At 39.8% G+C, this 23,857-nt stretch overlaps 1 protein-coding gene across 1 annotated transcript in view; it reads left to right on the top strand.

Moving 5' to 3' along the window:
• LOC122797217 (cytoplasmic dynein 1 intermediate chain 1-like) overlaps positions 1 to 23,857 on the top strand; it is a 796,503-nt gene that overhangs the window by 555,923 nt on the left and 216,723 nt on the right. Inside the window, exon 6 of the mRNA XM_044066048.1 lies at positions 12,548 to 12,710. Coding sequence (XP_043921983.1) covers positions 12,548 to 12,710 — 163 coding nt within the window. The remainder of the gene's footprint in view (positions 1 to 12,547; positions 12,711 to 23,857) is intronic.

Raw genomic sequence — 23,857 nt, forward strand, 5'->3', positions numbered from 1 at the left:
GTCAGTTACAGTGCTATGCAGAGGATACCCGTAAAAAAAAGGACTCACCAAAGCATTTACCTTGCTTTTATGTTTTAGATTAGATCAGGGACAGTATTCTGTAGTTAGATTAGGAAAGTTTAGTTATTTAGATAGTTTTTCTAAAATGATGGACTTCTATCCTACAGTTTAATTTTATATTTCTGTTGATTGAATTCTGATGTTTATTGAAAATTGATTTACATTCTTTTTAATCATTTTACTTATTAAATGTTTTTCATTACTTTACATTGTGGCTGGACAATCAGTGTATTCTTTAGACATTAGAGAGAGCGTATACCTGTTTGATACTCCCCAGGTCACCTTAAATGCCTGGCTGTTCTGGTCATGGCTATCATTTATTTTGATATTTAATTTTTAATAATTGATCACCCTTTGAAGGACGTATAGACCTGTTTGACTCTGGTGGCAGCATTTACCATTTGTATTGGGGAGGTGACAGAGCTGGAAATCCATGTCAAGCTTCCCATAACTGTTTGAGTGGGGGATTTATTTTGAGTGTGAGTCAGAGGTCTTAAATTAGAATACATTGCTCTAAAGTGTATAATAAGGGATTACATTTAGGGTGGACAGAGGACAGTCACAGGAAATAGAGAGTGTTCCTGTTGTGCTCTTAAGGGAAGTTGTGGAATTTTACTCTTGTGTGCTCTGTGCTCTAGTGTCTTCTGTGACTCTCCCACACTGGAGTCATTAGTGAGGATTGAGGCTCCTTAATTACTGACCCAGGTTTTAAGTGGGGGATGTCTCATTATTCATGGCAGTCTGGTTGGATATTAACCGGATGCCACATTGTTGGTGGCAGCTTAGTGGGACTTTTTAATTGGATTTCAATAGCCAGTTGGTAGTTGTCATTAAGGTGGGCACTCTTGACAGCCACAAGGCAAACCTTCAGAATTTCAATCCACCACAGTTTTGTTTATTTTTCTTGGTCAGGGATAACACGCATGGATGTCAGCATAAGATTTTAGCAAACTGACAAAGATCCAGTTGGTTAAGGAGTATGAAGCCAGAGGATTGGTGCATGGTAAATAGACCAAGGAAGCAATGATTTCAGCTTTGGTTGCAGCCACAGCTCAGACCAGCCATTCAGAGGATATCCAATTTGGTGTTGATGTGTAGTCTGCCAAGATGGGACAGTCCACATTTTCTTCAGAGGACCTGAGAATCCATCTGGAGTTAAGGAGATTGGAACTGAAGGCTGAGGAGAGGCAATGCTGATATGAACTGGAGACTGAAGAGAGACTGCACTTGGAGAATCAGCGTTAGGAGGATGAGGGAAAAGCAGCACCAATATGAACTGGAGATTAAACATATGGTGACCAAAGAGAGACTGAGGCATTTAGAAGCCAAGGAAAATAAGAAACTGCACCGGCATAAAATGGAGCTTCAAATCCTTCAAGAGAGTCATGGAGGTAATGGGGAAAGGAATAACTGAACCCCAGAAGCCATAAAGGTCAGTAAACTTTCCTCAGTACAGGAATGGGGATGAATTTTATAGTTTTATTAATATCTTTGAGAGGGTATGTAGAAAATATGATGCTGACTGTGAGCTCTGGGTTCCTGACTTCCTTACTCCATGTTACAGCTGTTCAGGCTGTAGCAATGTTAAGTGATGTAGATTTTTGAATTCTGACAAAATGAAGTGTTGCTTGCTTGACTGTTTCAAATTTGCACCTTCCTTGCCAGTAGACCCTTAGTACTTCAAATCTACCGTTATCTTTTTTATCCTCTTCTATCACTATTGCAGCTCCTCTTGCAATAAGTACTCATTTTTTTCTTTATCCCAGGTGTTCCACTGAATAACCATCCTGAAAGCCTTTGTCAAATTCACATGTTCACTTCTTTCCAAGTGTGTGCAGTGTCTCCTATAGCATACCTATTTGCACTCTGCATTTTTAATATAGTTAACTACTTTCTTTTTTGTATTTATCTGTGAGACCATTGATGTTAAAAGACATTACAGAAATCATCATTGTCTTAAGAAGGTATTATTCCCACCTTTTATGTATAACAGTTTTTTTTGTTAAAGTCTAGTTGCAGCTTTTGTGTTGCGTGCATTTACTGTTTGGCAGCTTGATCTTTTATAAAGTTGTTTTTTGTCATATCCATTTGTGCCTATGGTCACATCTTACAAAATGGTTTGTTTTATTGAAAACCCTTGAACAAAAAAAATGCCCTCTAAAACCTGTTAATAACACACAAAACTATGTCCATCTTCAGATGTTGAAGTTTACTCTCCTAATAGGAATAAATGTTCCAAACTGACAGTCACACTCACAGGCTTGATATAACCTAAAAGAAAGGTTATCCATGCTAAGAGCATGATACAGCTTGTGTTTCTACTAAGTGCTGTCTGGGTTTGTTTTATCTTTATACATTTGTCAGCTGGGAAAACACTTGAATGATTTCAGAAAACATTTTCTGCAAGCCATTTCTCTATCAGATTGTCTGTTGGAGACATGAGAACCAAACATACACCCGCCAAGCATATATTTGTTTACTAGAAAAAAGCCATTTGTTTACTAGAAAAAAAGCTTTATATAATACTCAATGTTCTTTTTCATTTACTTGCTTTCTCTTAAAACTGTTACCAAATTAAATTAAGTTAAGGATTTTAACCCAGTCATTCCCCTATGTAAGAATGAGAAAAAACACACCAATTTTTCTTTCGTCATGCTGTAATATTTTTCTTCTTTTTTATACATTGCAGTGCCTACTTTTCTTAAAACTGAACAAGGAGAAAAAGAGTAAGGAGAATGAAAAAAAATGAGTACCTGTTTAGTACATGTACATTACTATCCCTATTGTACTTAAAAGTATCTGATAAAACTTTACTTTATAGCATGCAAAGAAAATCATGCATTACTAAAGCAGTACCGTTATGAAAAAAGTTTACTTACAATTAACTTTCTCCGTCCTCTTCCCCTCTCCTAAGTACTTTTCCAAACACTAATGGCATGAAGTACAGCATATTTTTTTAGTCCTCTGCAAGAGTCCAAAAACTCCAATATTTCCAGATATTCTTGTTCTGTCACGTCACTACTATTATAATTGCTTTGTAAACCCGCATTTGTCAATTTCCTGTTCACGTCCATCCCCCAAATCCTGCCTCTGCTTCATTTCTAATGTACGCTCAATTCTATTAGACTCTTGTGTTTTTTTCCTGCTCTCATGAATTTTCTGTTGAAACACCAGAAAAGGTTTCACTAGCATAGTCTCTGCGGTCCTTATTACCAGAAGAATAAGAAGCAGAGTCTACTTTTTCACAGCTCACTTTTTGTTGGACAAATGTTTGTATGTCTTTCTTAGCATGTACTTCATCAAAAAAATGATTTTGTCCCTCCAGAGAAAAGTATTTTGAAGATAACTGGGTACAGCAGTTAGAATCTCATGCCTGCTTCTCAACATTCCCAGAATAATGGAATAAATTTACTCCTCTTCTGCCTGGTGTACAATGAGTATTCGTTATGCACAAACAGTCTGCTATCTCCCATGTTTAGTACCTTGTCCTTCTGCCACAGTTTTCAGAATCAACTTCTCCTGCTGGTTCTTCTTTGCTATTAAAGGTTTTGGTTGCTTTCTCATGGTCAAAGTTGAAGTATACACATGGTGTGCCCTTGGTATTCCACAACAGGAATTGTTAGTCTAGTTGCTTATTTATGCTTTCATAAAATTAATAGTGTCTGTTCCTTCCAGCTTCTCTGATACAGCAGAATATCTCAAGGTTTTCCCTACATGCTCTGTTCTCGAATTCTATTATTATTTGTGACATCTCTTCTTGTACAGTCTCATATTCAGTCAGCCTTTTCTTCATTTCGACCTCTGAGTTTGTCAGCTTTGTCACCTTATCTGTTTAAAGCCGCTTCCATTTTTTAAACCTTTTATTGTTTGAGTTGATCTACTCCATCAGTGTTCTGTTTATTTTAATCAGTTGCCTTGTACTTTCCACTAGGTTATGGGAAGTCATGTCTGTAGCTTGCACTGCTTTTTGCAGAACAGCTGTAGTATGTTTCCCAGTCAGTGTTCTTTCCTTACCTTTTTTTAGCTGATTTTCCTTCATGTCTTCATTTTTTTTTCCTGGCATCCAGGTATCCAGGCAGTGCACTTATTAGCCAGTTACTGAAATCTACCCAGAAATTTAGGTCCACTGACCTTTGCCCTTAAGTTTCTGTTTTCACACTGGGAGAGCAAGAATTAAGCTGTTACTCAATATGCAGCCATCTTGTAAGTCTCCTTTAGGGACTTTTCATCCAGAATCATAGTCACTCAGTATCTCTTGAACTGTGTACATGTCATGATGTCATGATCATTCTTTTCCACTTTGGTTTATGACCTTTTGCTTGTGTGTGTGTGTGTGTGTGTGTGTGTGTGTGTGTGTGTGTGTGTGTGTGTGTGTGTGTGTGTGTGTATAGAAACCTGGTGGATCCCTGAAAATAAACACACTTGAGATTAGGGTTTCATTTAAGCGCTTTCATTCACACGTTTATTTGATAACTCCTTCGAACTTCTTCAGAAATGTGATACAGTCGACATTGCCTTGACTATTTATAGTTAAAAATACATCTTAAGTGCTTGCGAAACTTAGGGTAATGATGTGTGTGTGGCATTTCATAAGTTCTTAATTATTAAAGTACACCATTTCAGGTGAGAGGTGACCCTAAAACTCCTTGTTCTATGGGCAGAATGAGCTTATCCCACACTTCCCCACTTCTCCTGCCCTCTTTCCCTCTAAAATCAATTCTTTTACCTGTGTAATTTACATCTTTGTTTCCACCATGCTAATATAGTGATGACTGTGAAGGAGAATGAGTATGCTTTTATTTCACAGAGTGCCTTTTTGTAAAGTATATTTTTCTGAAAATATTTTACTGATTATACTTTTATTTTATTGGGATGCGCCTTAGACAAACCTGAGCAAATGTATGTCTTATTTGAATCACACTGTGGCCTTTTTAAGTTTTAAGACTGCACTCTCAGAAGATACTTTTCCTGGATATAACCTTGAATAGATCCATGGATGTTGGGAGTTGATATGGTTTATAGAAAAATCTGCTAGAATTAATGTTTATGTGCATAGAATAAGTATGCAGCCCCCACTCAATATTGTAAAAAGACAGATGTTTCTTCTGTCGAGGCTAAACACCAATACTGAAGGCAATTTGTCTAATGAATTTGGTATAAAGGAATATACTGAAGAAACGTTGCTAGCAATAAAGATGCAGTCATATCTGCACGCTCTGGGAAGGCCAGACCAACATTGGGAAGTGCTGATACTACATGGCTTAACAGTATACAGCGACAAAAGATGACAAGATTTTTATTATCTCAAAGTAGGTGTACATTGCCAGTACTGAATATTGTCAAGAAATATTGACACATCCTCTCATCTGTTGAAGGACCTATGGATGTGGTCTCATTGCAGGGTCCAATATTAATTATAAAGGACCAGAGTGTCTTGGAAAATGTATTACAATAACCAGAAAACATTTTTAAATAATGGAAACAGTCAAAGGAAGTCACTAGTTCCCTGCTGTAGATGTTGGTATTGTAATTACTGATGTAAAGGTGATGATATTTTGTACATCTGTTACAAGTAAAATATTACTGAAAGTATATGCTGACTGTGATTATAGTAATGTAGTCTATATGGCCATTTGTACTAAATGTTCAGCCTTCTACACTGGCAACTTGAATAGAAGATTTACAGAATTATTGGTGAGCAGTTATCTGGGGCAAGGAGGAGAGTGCAGCCAAATGTCCTACTTAAATGTAAAAATGGAGATGAACATGAACTTAGGTTTATTCTCTTACACTTTATTCTAAAAAAACTAGATACCCACACCTCCAGGTTGGTGGCAAAGCACGAAGCATCAGAGACTATCCATGTGCAACTAACAGTGGGTAAAACTGCCTTCCAGTTTATAGCCTGCTACAGACCACCCTCCCAAACCCAGGAACCCCACTCTGCCTTCCTGAGAACACTGGAAAATATGAAGGTCTCTCCAAACACCATTATATTGGGCGACTTCAACTACCCAAACATAGACTGGGAGCATTACTCTAGCTCCAACACCCTAGCCCAAAGGTTCCTAGAATTTATAAACTCAAATGCTATGGAACAACTTGTTACCACTCCCACAAGAGGGGAAAACATACTGGACCTGATCATCACCAGCATGGGGACTCTATGCTCCAGACCAGAAGTGTATCCCTCACTGGTAAGATCAGACCATAAACTAATCTCACTGGATATTCACATCCCGACCCCACCACCACCTGCCCAGAAAACCACAGTGAAAAACTTCTCTAAAGCAAATTTCACACTCCTCAAAACTGAGGTGGAATCCTTCAAAGACCCCGGGCCTGTGGAAAATACGGCCCAGACCGCAGAATCCTTTATAAACGCATTCTATGAACACCTTCAGGAATGCATGGATCATGCGATCCCAAATAAAACCAAGACCCAATCCTCCAAAGGCAGACATCCTGTCTGGTGGACCCCAGCCATAAACAAACTATACAATAGAAGGAGGAAGCTACTAAATGATAGAGCAAAATCCCAAGAAGGGAAGGCATCACTGATCAGTATTAGCAAAAAACTACGGGCACTCATAAAATTGTCTAAGGCCAGCTTCCAGAGAAAAATTGCACAGGACACTAAGGATAATCACAAGGCTTTCTTTAGTTATGTTAGGAACCTGGGTGGTAATTCCCAGATATGCTCAGAATTAGTCCAAAATGACAAAAAATACACCGAACCCACAGACATTGCCAACATCCTAGCTGACAGGTTCAACGCAAACTCCCCCCCCCCCCACCAAAAGTGCAAATATCTATCCCAGCAGAGTGCTGCCCCCCTGACATTTCAGATGCTCAGGTAAGAGCCGCCATCTCCAAAGCAAAAAACACAGCATCAATGGGACCAGACGGTGTCCCGGGCTGCGTCCTACATGAACTCCAAGAAGAGCTAAACCCAAACATAAAACTACTGTTCAATCTCAGCCTTACTACAGGATATGTGCCCAAAGAGTGGCGTACAGCAACAGTGGTCCCTCTCCATAAAGGTGGTGCCTCAACAGATCCTGGAAACCATCGCCCCATAAGCCTGACTAGCTTGGTCTGCAAAGCTATGGAAAGGATCATCATGGACCTCATAAATAAAGATATTGGGGACCTACAGACACTGGATCCTACCCAGTTTGGCTTTGATAAGGGCAGATCCTGCCTCTTAAACCTGGATGATTTCTTTGAAACAGTCACCAAGGCCATTTACGAGGGGAAGGTGGTCCACACAGCCTACCTGGACCTCGCAAAAGCCTTCGATACAATACCCCACTCGGGCATTATAGATAAGCTCACCAGCTTAAATATAAACCCCTATGTCACTAGATGGATTGCAAACTGGCTCAAGGACAGAACCCACATGATTAGAATTGCTGGAGCCATGTCAGACTCCAAACCAGTTACAAGTGGTGTCCCACAAGGCTCAGTCCTGGGACCTCTCTTGTTCGGTATATATTTCTCGGAGGTACAGGCCAACACGGAAGGACTGTGGCTGACCAAGTTCGCAGATGACTGCAAACTGGGCATCATAATCGACTCTCCAGCCGACACAAGCATCCTCCAAAAGGGCCTCATAGAAACAGACAACTGGTGCCAGAGCCATGGCCTCAAGCTAAATGCCAAAAAGTGTATAGTCATCCCCTTTGGCAAAAACAAAGTGCCCACAAATTACCACATAGGTGGTAATCCATTAAGTACAGAAGAAGTAATTAGGGACCTGGGGACCCAAGTTGATAGCAATCTCTCATTTGACAACCACGTGGCCAAAGTGGTTAGAAAAACATTTTATATAGCCCACCTAATCATGAAGGGATTCACATCTAGATCAGGGGAGGTCATCGTGCCTCTTTACTCATCCCTCATTAGGCCCATAATGGAGTACAATGCCACTTTTGGGATGTACCTTACCAGACACCTGCAGCAACTGGAAAGACCCCAAAAGTACCTCACCAAGAGGATCAAAGGGCTCAAACAGATGCCATATGCTGCCCGGTTAAAGAAACTCCAGCTCTACTCAGTGGCATACCACCTGTTCAGAAGCGATCTGTGCCTGACGTATAAAGCCATGTCCAACCCGGAATTAATGAACATGCTGCACCTCAGAAAATCCAAATCCCATCGAGCTACGCCGAGAGACTTGAACCTCAGCACTGAAATAAATAGGACATGCTGGAGGGACAGATTCATAACCCAGAGGCTCTCTTCACTCTGGAATAAAATCCCAGTCCAGGTTAGGCAGAATCCCTCATTGACTCTCTTCAAGAGGAATCTTGATGAGTGGATGGGAGATCGTAGGTTTACCCCGGGTTTCACTTCTGTGTCACTGTTAGACAGAGGCACAGTATACTAACCTCAAAAAAGGGCATAGCAAAATTAATTTAAAATGGGTGGCGAAAGCCAAACACACTCTGGCTAGGCTTATAAATGCCCTAGGGCAGATAGCCTAGTATGAACCTATGAACCTATGAAGAGGAAGGGATCTAGTAGCAAGAACTGAACATTGCAAGTATAAATGGATTAATATGCTTCTGGAAGACCAACCTCCTGGTTTAAGATGTTGTCAGTATTAAGTTGGTACTAAAATTAAGATCAATAAGACTGAGCAGATAATGATCAGATGGCCATTTAATTTTAATTTAAGAAGGTTGTAGTCTTGTGCTCTGTTTTAAACTTAATGAAGCACTTGGTGTGAAAGCTTGTTTTTCTTTTAATAAAATTGTTCTTGTTTTCCTGAATTATCTTTTCAGAATTATTTGTAAGTGCATCTTTTTACATCCCCAAGACCATCTTCCTGAATCATAAATAAGCAGTTCAAGATTAGCATACAGCGCACACACTACTAAATGTGTATATAAATAGGACATGTTACACCCAGAGACAGAGACTCCCTACACTATGGAACAGAATCCCAGTCCATGTCAGAGCACCCCCCCTGACTCTCTGTTCAAAAAAATCTTGGCTGTGTGATGGGATGATAGAGTTTTTGCAGAATCATCTCTCTGTCACTGCTGGACAGAGGCACAGCAAACTAATAAGGTATAGTATTCTCATCCTAAGGGGTGGTGAAACACACACACATGTATGTGTGTGTGTAAATATATATTTATACATATGAAACAAATGAGTTCAGAGCTCCTCCTTTAACTTTCTCTGCCAGCTCTGAAGTTTGTATCACCTCTATATATATCCTAAAAGATGAATACCAAATGCACAGAAAATGTGCCCCCCTTCCCAATATGTCACAAATTTTCTGAAATGATCCTTTGAAGGACTGTAGTTTAAACAAGCCTTCCTGCTTTGATTTTACCAGTATGTATTAATCATGAGGAACACAGAACTTGGTAATGGATTTCCTCATCAAGCATTACTGCATGAAGCATGAGAGGACCCTAAGCAAATTCGAACTGCTCATACCATTCAGAAGATGCATTGAGTCAATATTACCTGGTTTACTCCCACAGACTCCTTACTCCATACATAGTTACTAGGGATGGCCATCAGTTTAACTGACAGAATAAATTAAATTTCATAATACATTCCCTCTTTGCCCATCTGTTGAATCTTTTCAAAAATAATCTGTGGACACTTCGCCTTCAAATATTTCCACATTGGCTTCAAGAGTTGTACTGTTTGGTTCTGTTTATTCGTTGGAGATGGTCATCTGTTATCCAAGAATAATTTTTTGCTCTGCGGACTGAAACAGGGTATATTGCCTCTCAGGCTGTCAATGTAACTTCAGCAACCTAGAGGCCCAACTGCCTGCTGTTTTTTTTTCATCTGTTCATTTGGGCCAATAGAGTAAGGTAGGAAGTCTTTCATAAAGTGGGCTTGTGCTTCAACATGGAAAAGATTTTCTGTGTAGTGTTCTGATTGGTCTGTTTAATAAAAGGAATGCAATGTTTTATTTGATTGGTCTGTTTAAAAAAGGAATGCTAATGTTTTATCTTTAATTATCTCTTGTATTTTCTCTATTGTCAAGATTTGTAATAACAGCTTTCAGTGTCGGTCTTGGAGTCCTGGCCTACCTTCATGGTTTTGCATGTCCGCCTCAATAACAGTCAGCCTAGTGGCCAGAAAGTAACATGGAGGTTTTCCTGTTTGTGTTGCCCAAAAAGGCATCTCTTTCCATTCCAGCTCATCATGATTTTTGTATGTGATGATCAAGTGTCCTGGCTTTATGGTCTTGGTTGCTTGTGCTATCTGTATTCTCTAAAATCTCCCATGATAAGTCTTTGTTTACTTGATCCAGTGCTTAAAAACATGTCGACCTGTGCTCTCTTGGAAGAGATCCCTTAACTTTGCAGCAGCACAGATGTGTCCCCATTTCCTGGTCCTCTCCAGTATCACACAGTACACTTCAGCAGTGTCTACTCATCTTGAAGAATGTAACATAGGCACTGAATTATAATTTTGGGCAATCTTATAGCATCCCAGACTGCGAAACCTTTTATGGCTTTTTAAGGTTATACCTAAACTGATGTGGCACAGGCTGATGTTTTATATCAGTTACTGTTTCTCTGGAGTTAACAAGTAGCCCCAGCGAAGCTACATTTCACCAGTGATAATAGATCCTGTACAGTAACTATCTGTGATGTCATCTAGGTAAACATTTAAAAGGCTGCCAATTGCATGAGCTGCTGTGCTCTCATGAAACACTTTTGCCTGTATATTATTAGCTATGCATGTGCTTGGGTCTATGTGCATGTGCATTGTCATAGGGAGCACCGTCACAGAGTCATTTTTGTTCATTGCTACTGATTTGTTTCACCTTACAGGGGTATGATAGTACATAGCGGGCTCAGTCATTTGAAAGCAAATGTTTACTGTAATAAACTAGTCTCTGTGGTGGTGTAGAGGGATAGATCCCTGACTACAACCAAGTTGACTGAAGTTTGATTAGCTGCTCAGATGTTTGAGAGGCAAGGATAGGATGGATATGCTTAGCTTGGAGGAGAGGGGAATACTTAGATGGTAAATGGGTCTTGTCATGGTCCTGGTGTAGCTGGGTCATGCAGCTGTTGTCAGATTGGGAGTGATAACTGGACGGGAGGTGTGTCCACCCAGGGTGGATGTACTTTCGTTTTCATGCCTCATTGTCTTCCAGCCCACAATTATGCCATCATACTAGGGGTAGATTTATGGCCATAGCGTGCAAGCTGAAATTTTTCCTTTGTGAGCAGTGGTTGGTGGCTCCATGGCTTACTTCTCTGCCAGGTCTTGATAGTTAGCAGAGTGGAGCCTAATGAACTGAACTCAATGGGACCCTAATGAACCCAGCAATGGGGTAAAAATATCCGTTGCCTTTCATGTGTGCTTGAGAACCTGGTAGATGAAGTCAGGGCAAATGGGAGGCCATGCTGCCATACAGGTCAGCAGCCGCAAGAAGAAATGCCTTAATTGCCACCCCCCAAAAAGAGCCTGATTACTGTACTAATCCTCTGCTTAACAGATCTTCAGTTTGCAAAAAAAAAAAAAAAAACTGTAGGTCGCATGGCATGTCTGAGAAAGAGGATGATGTCTAAAGGATCAGGTACTCTGTGAGAACTGAATTTGAAAGAAACTGTGCCGATAATATTTAGGGGTTATTAGTGTCATTTGTGGCTCAAACATATAACATTGAGTGGCTATAAAATTATTTTCCACCTCCACTTATTGCATATTGCTGTTTGCTTGTAGATGCATTATGGCAGTCTTTTTGAACCTTTCACATGCTCTTTTCCAGAGAGGGGAACTGTTGAGGAGGATTAATCAGTCATCTTTCCATTCAGCTTACTGACATTTGTGGTTATTCTCAAATGTGGTACTGTCAGCATGAGTTACTTATGTTTTCTTCCTGCATGTCACCTAGCTTATAGCACCCTTTGTTTGTTAAATTTTGCCCCTAATTTATCAAAAGTTTTCCCTTCCCATTCCAGACTGTTCACCCAGAAGGAATGGAACCATGCATGGAATAGACATGGGGTACCCCCTTCCGTGTCAGCATGTCAAGCTTTCTGCAGTGCACTGCTCTGATAGACAAACTACACCGTGACAGTTGACTCAGAGCTTACACTAGGATTAAATCTTGAAGTGGAATTCTCTGACAGTTACCCCCCCCCCCACCTCTTGAGAAAATGACGGGCATCATCTGCTCTTACTTCCCTTCTATGTATAGCCCTCCAAAACTCACAACTTATCAGCAGTGGGTTAGCACCTAAGTGATTGCAACTGTTACATTGTAACTGCGTAATCGCACAAGATGTCATTAAAAAATAAGTCTGTTTGCTGTTATGCAATGAATTAGTCACGTACTACACAAATGCATGTTGTTGTTCAGATCAAATGTATACGTTTGTTTAATTTCTGTACTTAAAATTTCTGTACTTAATTGCACAGTTGTAGGTTTGTCATTTTGTAGTTCTTACAGCTGATGCAATTAATCCTTGACTGTATTTTTTACATGTAGTCCCACCACGAGAACTTACTGAAGAGGAAAAACAGCAGGTTCTTCATTCTGAAGAGCTTCAGATATTTTTTGACCACACCATACGGATAATGGAACGAGCTCTAGCTGAAGAATCTGATATATTTTTTGATTACAGTGGGAGAGATCTGGAAGAAAAGGATGGGTATGATTTGTATATTATTTCTTTTGTCCATTTACTTACTGTATTTACTTCCCAAACATTTTGTTAACTCATTACAGTTGGGTTGTGACACCTCCATGTGTCAAATATTGCTTGTTCATATTTGCATTAACAATTCCAAAACCATGCTGCATGTAAAGTATTAAAATATTACATCTAAAAGCTTATACAATGGCAAACACAACTGTGATATTTGACCTCTCTCTGGTGCAGGTAAAGTGGTATTAATTGTTTATATAATATTTATTAATATTCTTATAAATTTATTTATTTTTTCTAAATATCTTGTCAACCAATTAGTACAGGCAGAAAAGCTGAGCTCATAAAAAATCCTCAAGCTGAACAAACAAAATGCTGTTGACAGTATGTGAATAACTTGAGTGATTGCTGAGATATTTTTGTTTACAAAATATTACACACTTAATAGTTTGTATGTTTGCTTAGATTTATAAAATCCAGTTTAAGACCTAGAACCTAAAGAATACTGTAAAAATATAGCTTGTGCTGAAGCGTTTGCCATTTACACTTTTTAGTAACCCCTATGATTCCAGATATGTGATTATTTGTTTGAAATGTAAGGACATGATTTGAGTCTATCAAAAGACTTAGGCACTGCCCATTGGAAGTTGTACTGCAAACATCCAGAACTCCATTGGAGGGAAGGAATTGAGATTGGTTTTATTCACACTACCCATGAATCACCTAAAACTCTACAGCTGCATTTAGGCTCGTCTGTGTGGTTAGTTTCTTGGCAACATTGCCACACGAGTCTGCATTTGGGATTGCCTAGGGATCTTTCAGACACTGGTATAGATTTGGTTTTCACAGTTTGACCAGTCAGCAAGTGTAGTTTGCAGCCATTTTGACTCATCCAGCTGTACTTAAGAATATAGCTGTGCTGTGACTTGTCTAGAATCCAGCGTTTTACACATTTTGCTTAAAGCAGTAATACAAGTTAAGTGCAAAACCCCAACATGCAAGTATCATTTCATGAGGGCAGAGGGCATCGGGTTGACGTTTCCATTTGAGGAAAGCTGGTGCAGACGTAAGTTGTGTGCTTAATGTACCAGCTGCTTATGATGCTATAAAATACAAAAAAAATCCAACCATACAAATTTTTTCATAAGATTTGTCATTAGATGGGCATTTGCTTATCAGGTCTGGCATTAAACCTGGAGTGGAAAAGCCTGGCTGAGTGTAAAACAGATGAATACATAAATAATAAAAAAGGAAAGTTGTGAGATTCAGCAGTGGGATAACATGAAAGGAACAACAAAGGATGGACACAGAAAATGGGAAAAGCGATTTATAAAATGCTTAGGGTGTGGAGCAAGTATTCGGGTCAAGCAGCTCTGGTGTGGCAACAGATTGTACTACTTTAATATATGTGTGGAGCTTTTCTCCCCGGTTTCTGCTGAAAAGGGGCTCCATTGCCCAGTCGGACACTACCCAGTTAAATGTAAAATAAATAAAAAAATAAAATATGCTGTCTGCAGGAGAATGGAGGGGGGCATATCTCTCAACTGTCCATATTTTCATAAAATGTGTGGTTTTCTGACAAATCACTAAGGACTGAAGTCACTAAATAATGACATGCATTTGAGTTTCAGACTTCATATCCTTCAGAAAAATGCATGCTAACACAAATCCTGTTATTCTATCAACTTTCTAAATTTATAAGCACGGTATACAAATATTTTCCTATTTTTGGGCCTTTTGTCCCCTCATTTATTTAGGCTTTGGGCAGACGTCTTGTGCTAATAGGGTCAGAGGTATGGAGGGGGGCTTCAAGAGAGACAGTAATTAGGAAATGCCAGTTAGGTGAGAAAAGTCAGTGTGGGACTGGTCCGGAAAAGTCACCAGGAGACCAGTAGAATTGATGGGATAGGAAAAGGTTTGTTTGGGGGGTATGAACGGAGGCTGTCTATGGAGTAAGTGCAAGTCAGGGAGCACAGAGGAGGTGAAGTGAGAAGGCAGATAATGCAGCTGCAAAAGAAGAGGTAAGGAGACTGAAGCAAATGTCGAGGATCAGATGCCAGATAAAAACGAGCAGTTGTGAAGAGGACAGAATGCTAGCCGACTATTGAAGCACCAGCATTTGATGGGCAATAAGCAGCGCTCGGCCCACTGGGAACGGAGAACTGGGACAGAATGGTGATGAAAGGTCTGGACAGAATGGTAACATAAGGTCTATATGAGCACTGAGGGGGAGATGAGAAAAGGAGTTGCGCAGTAGCCATCCAACAGTTTAATGCAGCAGAATTCTCTGACTTAAAGTATTGCTATTTACACTAGTCTGTTGTCAGAAAGTAGACTTCAATTATTTCTCAGCTGTTTCCAGTGTCAGTAGGTGGTATTACTCTTTAAAAACTTTTGCTTTACTCATTTTTAGCTATCTGCAGCTGCTAGCAAGTTTCCATCATAGATTTACTTGAAATGTTTTGTACTGCTGTGTTTATATCCTCTTAAGATATCTTTTATTGATGTTTGAATTTATCAGTTTACAGCACTTAGGTGTAACCACTTCCACCAAGCAGTCTAATTATCATTAGCGTTGTGTGCTAGGCCTAGGCCTGGTTAGATAAATCCCGTCTAACCATAGCTCTCAACCTCTTAGCACAAAAAATCTGGGCATAACCAAAAATAATGGTGGACAAAGCCTTAAAAATAAGGCCACATTTTAAATATTGCTGTTATAAACTTAGAAATTTGCTAGAATAAAAGGTCTTGTGATACAGTGCATTTTTCTGAAGGATATAAAGTCTGAAACTCAAATGCCTGTCATTATTTAGTGACATTCAATCCTCACCAATTTGCCACAAAAATCCAGAAAACCACAAATTTTATTAAGTTTGTTTGTGTCTTTCGGCTTTTCCCAGTTAGGGGTCCCCACAGCGGAACTCCAGTCCGCTAATAATTGGCAGTACATTTTTATGTACTGGCTTGCCTGGCCTAACGCACAATCTTCAATGAAGGAAGGCCCATTCACGCATGTCGCTACACAGAAGACACTCCAACTAAAAATCGAACAGGCAACGTCTAACTGTGAGGCAACAACGCTACCACAGCACCACCACCGTAGTTCACAAATTTTATTAAGTACAGACCAAAAATATGAGCAAAAATCTGGACAGTTGAGAGGTATGTGTGTAACCTTTTTGTTTTCAGTTGCTCTGTGTGGCCTCAGCTAGTTGTAGTATCCTTCCATTTCTAAGTCCCTTATTTTCTTTGCCAGTGACTCTAAATATAAAACAAATAAAGGGGAAAGAAGACATGTTCATATATCCTCTAATTAACCTTAATATGTCAGGGAATGCAAATGCCTCCATTACCCTACTCATAAAAGCCCAGCTTACTGTGTTGAATGCTTTTTCTGCATCAAGACCCACCACCAACAGTGGTATTTTCTTTAATTCTGCTTCCCTCTGGATCATCATTGCTGTATTAATATTGCCAAATATTTTCCACCACTCCACAAAACCACTTTGGCTGGATCATATCTGTCAGTTTTGGTAACACCAATGCTATTCTTGTGGCTAGTATAGATAAACACTTTATAATTATGAAGTGTTGTGGAACATTTTGTGACAGTTTCAAGTCTTTTCTGGATGTAAAATTAAGATAAAACGAAGGCTATAACTGTAAATTATGTACCCACATATGAACTGGTTCAGCAATAACCATATTTATATGGATTTGAAGTATTTATGAGGTTGGATTAAAAAGGCTTTTTTTAAAAATATAATACAAAAACTGAGAAAATGGAAACTCTTGTTTATGGATATAGATAGTAAGTGAAAATGTTTGGTCCCTTTATTTTTATATATGGGTCAAGTATGGTTTTATCAACCAGAAGAGAAGTTGCAGATGATAATTAATAAAAAGTTGAAGAAATTTATCTGTGACGGGAAGAAGAGAAGTGTTAAATTGTATAGGTTGATCCTCCTTGTAGAACAAGAGAACAAGGTGGTTTAGGATTACCCGAGATGAAGAGATATTTTAGAGCTACAGAGTTGAGATTCATGTTTATAACAGACGCAGAAGGTATTAAGTCAAGTTAGAAAGGGATGGTGATGAAGTTGGGGGGGGGGACAGTTCAAGAAATATAGTGAGATTTTGGGCAGATCCTTATGGAGAGTAATACATTTATAGAATATTACATCCATAAGGTAGCAGAAATTTATTCTGTGAACTAAGCCAATGCATGAATGGGCGAAAGAAGATTTTGCCAACAGGGATGACTGCAAGTAGTGGTACAGAAAATAGTCAAGAAGAGATGGAATTTGCTTGAGAAAACTGGCAAAGGAACCAAGGCATTGGAAGGAAATTAGAAAAGTAAAGATATTTGAGTGGGATGAAGCCAAGCGGAAGTCTGGACTGCAGGTAAGAGACTACCTTTCTTACCAGAGATTGATATTGGAGTACAAACAAAGAAAAAGAGATAGGGAATAATACCTCTCAATTGTCCAGATTTTCATAGAATTTCCAGATTTTTGTCTTGTATTTTTGGTATGTTTCTCATAAAATTGTGGTTTTCTAGCAAATCTTTGTCAATTCATTGAGGATTCAAGTCAAACTATAATGACAGACATTTGAGTTTCAGGCTTCATACCCTTCAGAAGATTCATTCTAATACAAAGATTGTTATTCTATTGACTCTCTAAGTTGGTAACAGCAATATTTAAACATTGTCTCTGACCCCCCCCCCCCATTATTTATGGTTTTGTCCAGATTTCTTGCTCTCTGGTTGAGAGGTATGAGGGGAATCTTAAGTGACTTACCTGTTCTGGTAGAGTTTTTAGTTACAAAAAAGGGATAATTAGTGGGGCATATAAAATATTACACGATAACTGTAGGAATCAGTCAGAGGAGGTTAGAAGGATTGGGAAGAGAGATTTGAAAAGCAGTTTACAGGGGAACAAGAGGAGAACATATGTATGGCTTCCAAGTATGTAACAAAGTCCAGAAGGTTTAGGATCTGTGCCTCAAAGCATTTGCTTGGGGTATAAAAATAACTGTGTAAACTTCAAAGATTTTTTTCCTGTGGTAAATGACCATCGGAGGTGTTATGGCGAAGAAGGAGGTAACTTGGAACATTTTTTGGAGTGTAATGAGTTGACAGGTTTTAAAGTACCCCTACAGAGTACTCTGTCAGAAATACTGGGTGAGCAAATGGCTATAATGAAGAAAATAGTTGTTTGGAGTTGGGACACAGGACTGAATCGCTTAGATATAGTTAAGTCTGTAAGTTTAATTCTGCTGCCTGCCAAAAATTAGAAAATTACTAGTAGATGGAAATTAGAGAGTAAACCAACTGCATTTGAAGTACAGAATATTGTAAAAGAGATAAAAAGTGGGAGAGAGATCCTTAGAAAAGGGAAGTCGCAAATTACATAGAAATGAATGGAAACTGTCGGAACAATACATTTATTTATTTATTTACCTATTGACGTTTGATTACAAGGAAAGTCCAACTGGGTAGAAGCCCATTTTCAGCGGATGGCTGGGGAGAAAAGTTCAAACTACTACAAAATTTATTTTAAGAATAATCATTTTACAATCTTCAAAAAATAAAACCAAAGCATCTTCAGTTTAAATAATTATAACAAATTGACCATAATACAAAAACATTGGTTGAATCTATACAAGGTATATGACAATCATTTCATATTCAGAGACATTTTATGCAGTTTCTAGAGAAATTAAAGGTAAGTTAGTTGAATAGAAATAGGAATTGCAGTATGAAGTGAGGGAAAAATCAGGCTTATGGTGTATTTATACAGAAAGTCAAGGAAGAGCATTAGCGTAAGGAAGTTAGTGAAGAAGGGAGAGTAAGGAGGTATAACGAATGAAAAGGTACTTGTTCACATTTAGGGATATAGTTTATCCTGGTTTTGAGCAAGTATTTCTGAGTGGTGTTGAAAGATATGAGGGAGGGTATAGACCTGATGAATACAGTTAAGGAGTTCCAGGCTTTAGCAGTCTTGTACAAGTACAAGCAATGCCCAGCAGATCTGCTAGGTTTGTAGACGGACAGATTTTGGTCACTGGATCACAATATCTAACTGGGAACATAGTTGTGTAGAATTTTTTTGGTGCTGGACAAGGCAGATGGATGTTGGATAATTTCATAGGTATTAAGAATTTGTATTTATGTTAGTTGATGAGGCAGTTCTAACCAGCTTAGGCAATTTAAGTGCTATACAGAGGTGGGTTCTGAAAGCAGTATGTGCTGCAAATTTAGCAGCTTTTTTATAGCATTGTTCAAGCTTTGATTTTTGTGAAGCCTGGAGGTTAATAAGACTGAGAGTGCTATCAAGAAGAGTGGGGAGGAGAAATGTAGTGGCAAGTGTAGTTTTATTTGCATCTGTGAGAAAGTTTTTGGCTCTGTAAAGCATTCCACGTTTTTGATGAGTTTTTCTTATGCAATTATTTTACATGCAGGTCGAATGTAAAATTATTAGCTATCACTCCTTATAGTTTGCTATGAGAAGTGAATTTCAGTGGTTGTATTATCAAAAGAGAGGACTTTACATTTTTTTTTTTTTTTTCATGAGAGAGGGTTTTGGGGAAAAATGTTAGTAGTTTGGTCTTTTTTGGGTTGAGCATGAGTTTAATTATGAAGCCATGCTTCAGTGTTTGTTAAAGCTTCCTGGGTAATTTTTTGGAGGTGAACATGTTGTCACATGTGCAAATGACAGTGGAATCATCTGCATATTGTATTAGGGTGGCCTGTTGTGTAGAAGTATAGAGGGTGTTGGTGAAAATGTTAGAGGTGGGGACCAAGGATAGAGTCTTATGGTACACACCGGTGGTGACTGGCAGGTAAGGTTAGAGCATGGAGTGCCATTTTACTGACTGATACCTTTTGGACAGTAGCTTTTGAACCACAGAAGGGTGGGCTGAGAGACACCTAGTGAAGACATTTGAAGTAGATGTTTGCTCTTAAAAACTGTGTCGAAGGCTTTAGACAGGTCTAAAAATAAGGAAGAGACTAGTTTGCTATTCTCTCTAGCTTTATTGACAATATCTATATAGTTTAGAAGGGCAGAGCTAATACTGTGGGAAGAATGGAAGCCATGTTGTGTGTGGGATAAGAGTTCTTCCTGCTTGGAGATAGCTTAGCAGCTTTTGAATTTATTTTTCAAGTATTTTGGTGAGGGGAGATAAGATTGCTATAGATCTAAAGTTATAAATGTCTGTTGAATTTCCGTCTTTGTGCAGAGGGATAATGTGTGACTTTTTCCAGGGAGAGGGCATGTGAGATTTATGGACTGACCTATTCATAAGGATTGAGACAGGGTAAGGAATGCTATTGTCTGCTATGTTTAGGTACTTGCTTGGAAGGTCATCAGCTGAAGAAGAGCAGTGTTTAAGTTTGAGTAGTTTTATATAGGATATGGGCACAGGTTTGAAAGTGAAAGTGGATATGGTAATATGTGGCTGTTGGGCAGGGTTGGGATTAGATTTTGAAGAATACTTTGTTAAAGATGTATTATCTATTAAATAAGAGTTCAATTGTATTGCGTTTCAAGTGGTGAGTTACCAGGAGAGGGGTTTAGGTGGAATCTTTGGCTGGGATGTAAGACTTCTTTAATGGATATCCCAAATTTTTTAGGGTTCTGTTTAACATTGCTGTGAAAGTTATAGTATAATATTTTGTCTTCATTTATTTGCTTTTTAATATGATTGTGAAGCATTCTGAAGTTTTCAGGATATTGAGGTGTGAGATTTTGCCACAAGAGTGGGTTCTGGTTCAGAAATTGTAGTTTATTGGCCGTTTGGTCAGTTTTTTTCCATCTCTTTCAACTTTCTGATTTAAAAGCCCACATTTGAGCTTGTTTCTCAACTTTCCTGTAATTAGTCAAGCCCAGATACAGAGTTGCTGTGTCCAATACCATTTGTAAGCTTCTGAGCGCCCAAGCCATTCTGTTTTGGAGGGAAGCCTTCTAGCTTATCAGTGGGAGTGGTAAGCACTAAGTAGCCTATCTAGCCTACAGATTTGCTCTGTCCAGGACTGTTTGTAAGCTTGTGAGTGATACCAAAAAGTCTGCTCTTTAATTTTTCCCTTAGATCTCCTAGTTCTCTCCTCTCCTGCACTTTTACTAGCTTATTAGTCCAGCACTTACCAGACTTCTTGTAGCAATTATTGTAGCACACAAAAGTGTCACCACCACTAAACATTCTACAAGGAAATGGCTCCAGTACTTATTAATGTCAACCCCTCCAGGCATGTCTAAAGGTCAGTTCTGTGCTTTCTCCTATTAACCTGGGGAACTTGGGCATCTTGAGGCAATGTAGCAACTGCCTCATGTACAACTTCAACCCTCTCCTCTTACCTACCAACAATCAGACTTGCAAAAGATGCACTTGTATATCCAAATTGGAAGCCATGCACTCTCCAGCCAAGACTGGAATCGCTGGTCAAGAGGAGATGGTCAACACTTGCATCACACCACAAGGAACACATAGCACTCCAGAACACACACCAGCACTGTCTTCACAAAAAAACACAAACCACACACCCACCTTCACAGAGGATCTCAATAAAAATCTACCCAAACAGCAGAGACCTCCAAGGCAGAAACTGACTCGACCACCACAACACAACACTAATCATGAGACATGTAACTCTCCTAAACATTGTGCCACTCAACCAAAGACTCTAAGGCAAAACAGCATGCCCAGCACACTAGTTATAGGTGACTCGATTTTGAGGCACACTGATGTCCCACTCACTAGGTTGAATAAGGAGACAGTAGCAGTCAGCTGCCTGTCAGGTGCCATGATTCGCCACATAACACACACACTCCGGTCCCTCAGCAACAGGTAGAAATATGACTCGCATTGTGCATGTGGGTGTGAATGACCTGAGATGTACCTCCCTGGACTACATGAAAAGAGACATAGAGGAGCCACTCGAGTTATGTTGCCCAGGCGGGTATGACCTTAGCCCTGAGCAGCCTCCTACCATCACCCAGAAAGATACCACAGTACAAGCAGAAAATGATTGATTTCAGCACCCGGCAAAGTTTCTGGTGTCATCATAAGGGGATCCAGTATCTGTCTGCCTGGGATGTTATGATGGACAGACCTCGATGCTGTGGCAGAGATGGCCTGCATCTGTCACCCCTGGGCTTCCTGATACTAGCCAAGGCTCTTCCCACCCCTATAGTGTCTTTTTAGGCGGTGTTCCAAAGACCAAATTACCACCATAATAGCTACAAACAAATGCAATCTGAGGGTCATGCTGCTCAACGCTGGAAGTCTAAATCTTAAAATGCCTTCACTCGAAGCACTCCTTAAAATGGAGAACATTGACATTTGTGCTGTAACAGAGACCTCGTTCAAGGCAGCAGAAACACCCCTGCACTACCAGGCTATAACTCGTTCCACACCTTTTGGCCCCAGAACCTGGAACGAAGCTCCAAAGGCAGTGGTGTTTTCATATTCATAAAGAATGCGCACATCTCCAGACTGGTGGCCCAACATAATGCATCAGAGATACTTCAGGTGCAGCTAACATTGGGCAAGATAGAGATTCAGGTTGTAGCCTGCTATAGGTCCCCAACCATGTCCCAAGACTCACACTCCATGTTCCTAAGCACCCTGGAGACTATTAGGGTCCAACCTAACACACTCATCTTGGGCGACTTCAACTACCCCTCCATTAACTGGGAAAACTACTCATGTACCAATACACTTGCCCAATGTTTCCTGGAATTCATTAATTCCAGTGCCCTGGACCAGCTCGTTCTTACCCCCCACTAGAGGTAGCAACATCCTTGACCTGGTCATTATTAACATGGACGACCATTGCTGTACACCTATAGGCAGCTCCTCCCTGGTTAGATCCAACCACAAACAAATCACCTTGGAAATCCACATCCCCCCCCCACAAAGTTAACCACCATGAAAAACTTCTCCAAAGCCAATGTTGGGCTCCTAAAAACAGAGATGGCTAACTTCATGCACCCATGCAAATGGAGAATAGTTGCATGATTGCCAAATAATACACCAATGCACTGTACGAACATGTACACAAATGCATGGATCTCGCCATACCCAATAGAACCAAGACAATCTCCTCCAAAAAAGAAGCCAATCTGGTGGTCCCCTGCCAAAAATAAACTTTACAACAGAAGGAGGAAACTGATGTGGAATAAGGTGAAGTCCCAAGACTGGAAAAACTCCCTTATCGGACTCAACAAAAAGTTGATATCCCTCATCAAATCCTATAAAGCTAGCTATGAAAACAGAATTGCAGCAGATAGTAAAGACAACCACAAGGCCTTCTATAGTTATGTAAAGAATCTCCATGGCAATACCCAGATTTGCTCTGAGCTACTGCACAATGGTACCTCCCATACTGAGCCAGCAGATATTGCCAGTATATACTGGCCAACAGATTCAGTGCCAATTTTACCCCTCTCTCTCCCCCATAGGACCAATCACAATACTAGTAGATTGCCAGGCACCCAGTATTACTGCTGCACAGATTAAAACAGCACTGTCCAAGGCCAAGAATACAGTTTCTGTGTGACCTGACAATATCCCTGGCTGTGTTCTACATGAACTACAGAGTGAACTGGCACCTCATTTGTGTGCCCTGTTCAGTCACAACCTCACCTCAGGCTTTGTCCCTACCAAATGGCGCATTGCTACAGTCATCCCTCTTCACAAAGGAGGAGCGACTACAGACCCTGGGAACTATTGCCCCATTATCCCAATGAGTCTGATATGCAAAGCTATTGCTTGTATCATCATGGACCTAATAAACAAGGATATAGGTAATCTCCAAACTCTGGATCCCACACAGTTTGGTTTTTTGAAGAGTAGATCATGCTTGCTCAACCTGGTCGACTTCAAGTTAGTCATCAGAGCTGCGGATGAAGGCAAGGTGGTTCATACAGCCTACCTTGATCTGGCCAAGGCCTTTGATACCATTCTCCACTCAGGAATCATAGAAAAACTCAGTAAGCTAGGCATCAACCCCTATATCACTAGGTGGATTGCAAACTGGCTCACAGATAAAACCCACAGTGTGAAAGTAGCTGACTCCATGTTAAACTGCTAACCAGTCAAAAGTGGAGTCCTACAGGATCAGTCCTGGGTCCTCTCCTGTTTGG

Source organism: Protopterus annectens, chromosome 3.part0 (assembly GCF_019279795.1).
Source record: "Protopterus annectens isolate FY-2018-M chromosome 3.part0, PAN1.0, whole genome shotgun sequence".
Taxonomy (NCBI): Eukaryota; Metazoa; Chordata; order Ceratodontiformes; family Protopteridae; genus Protopterus; species Protopterus annectens.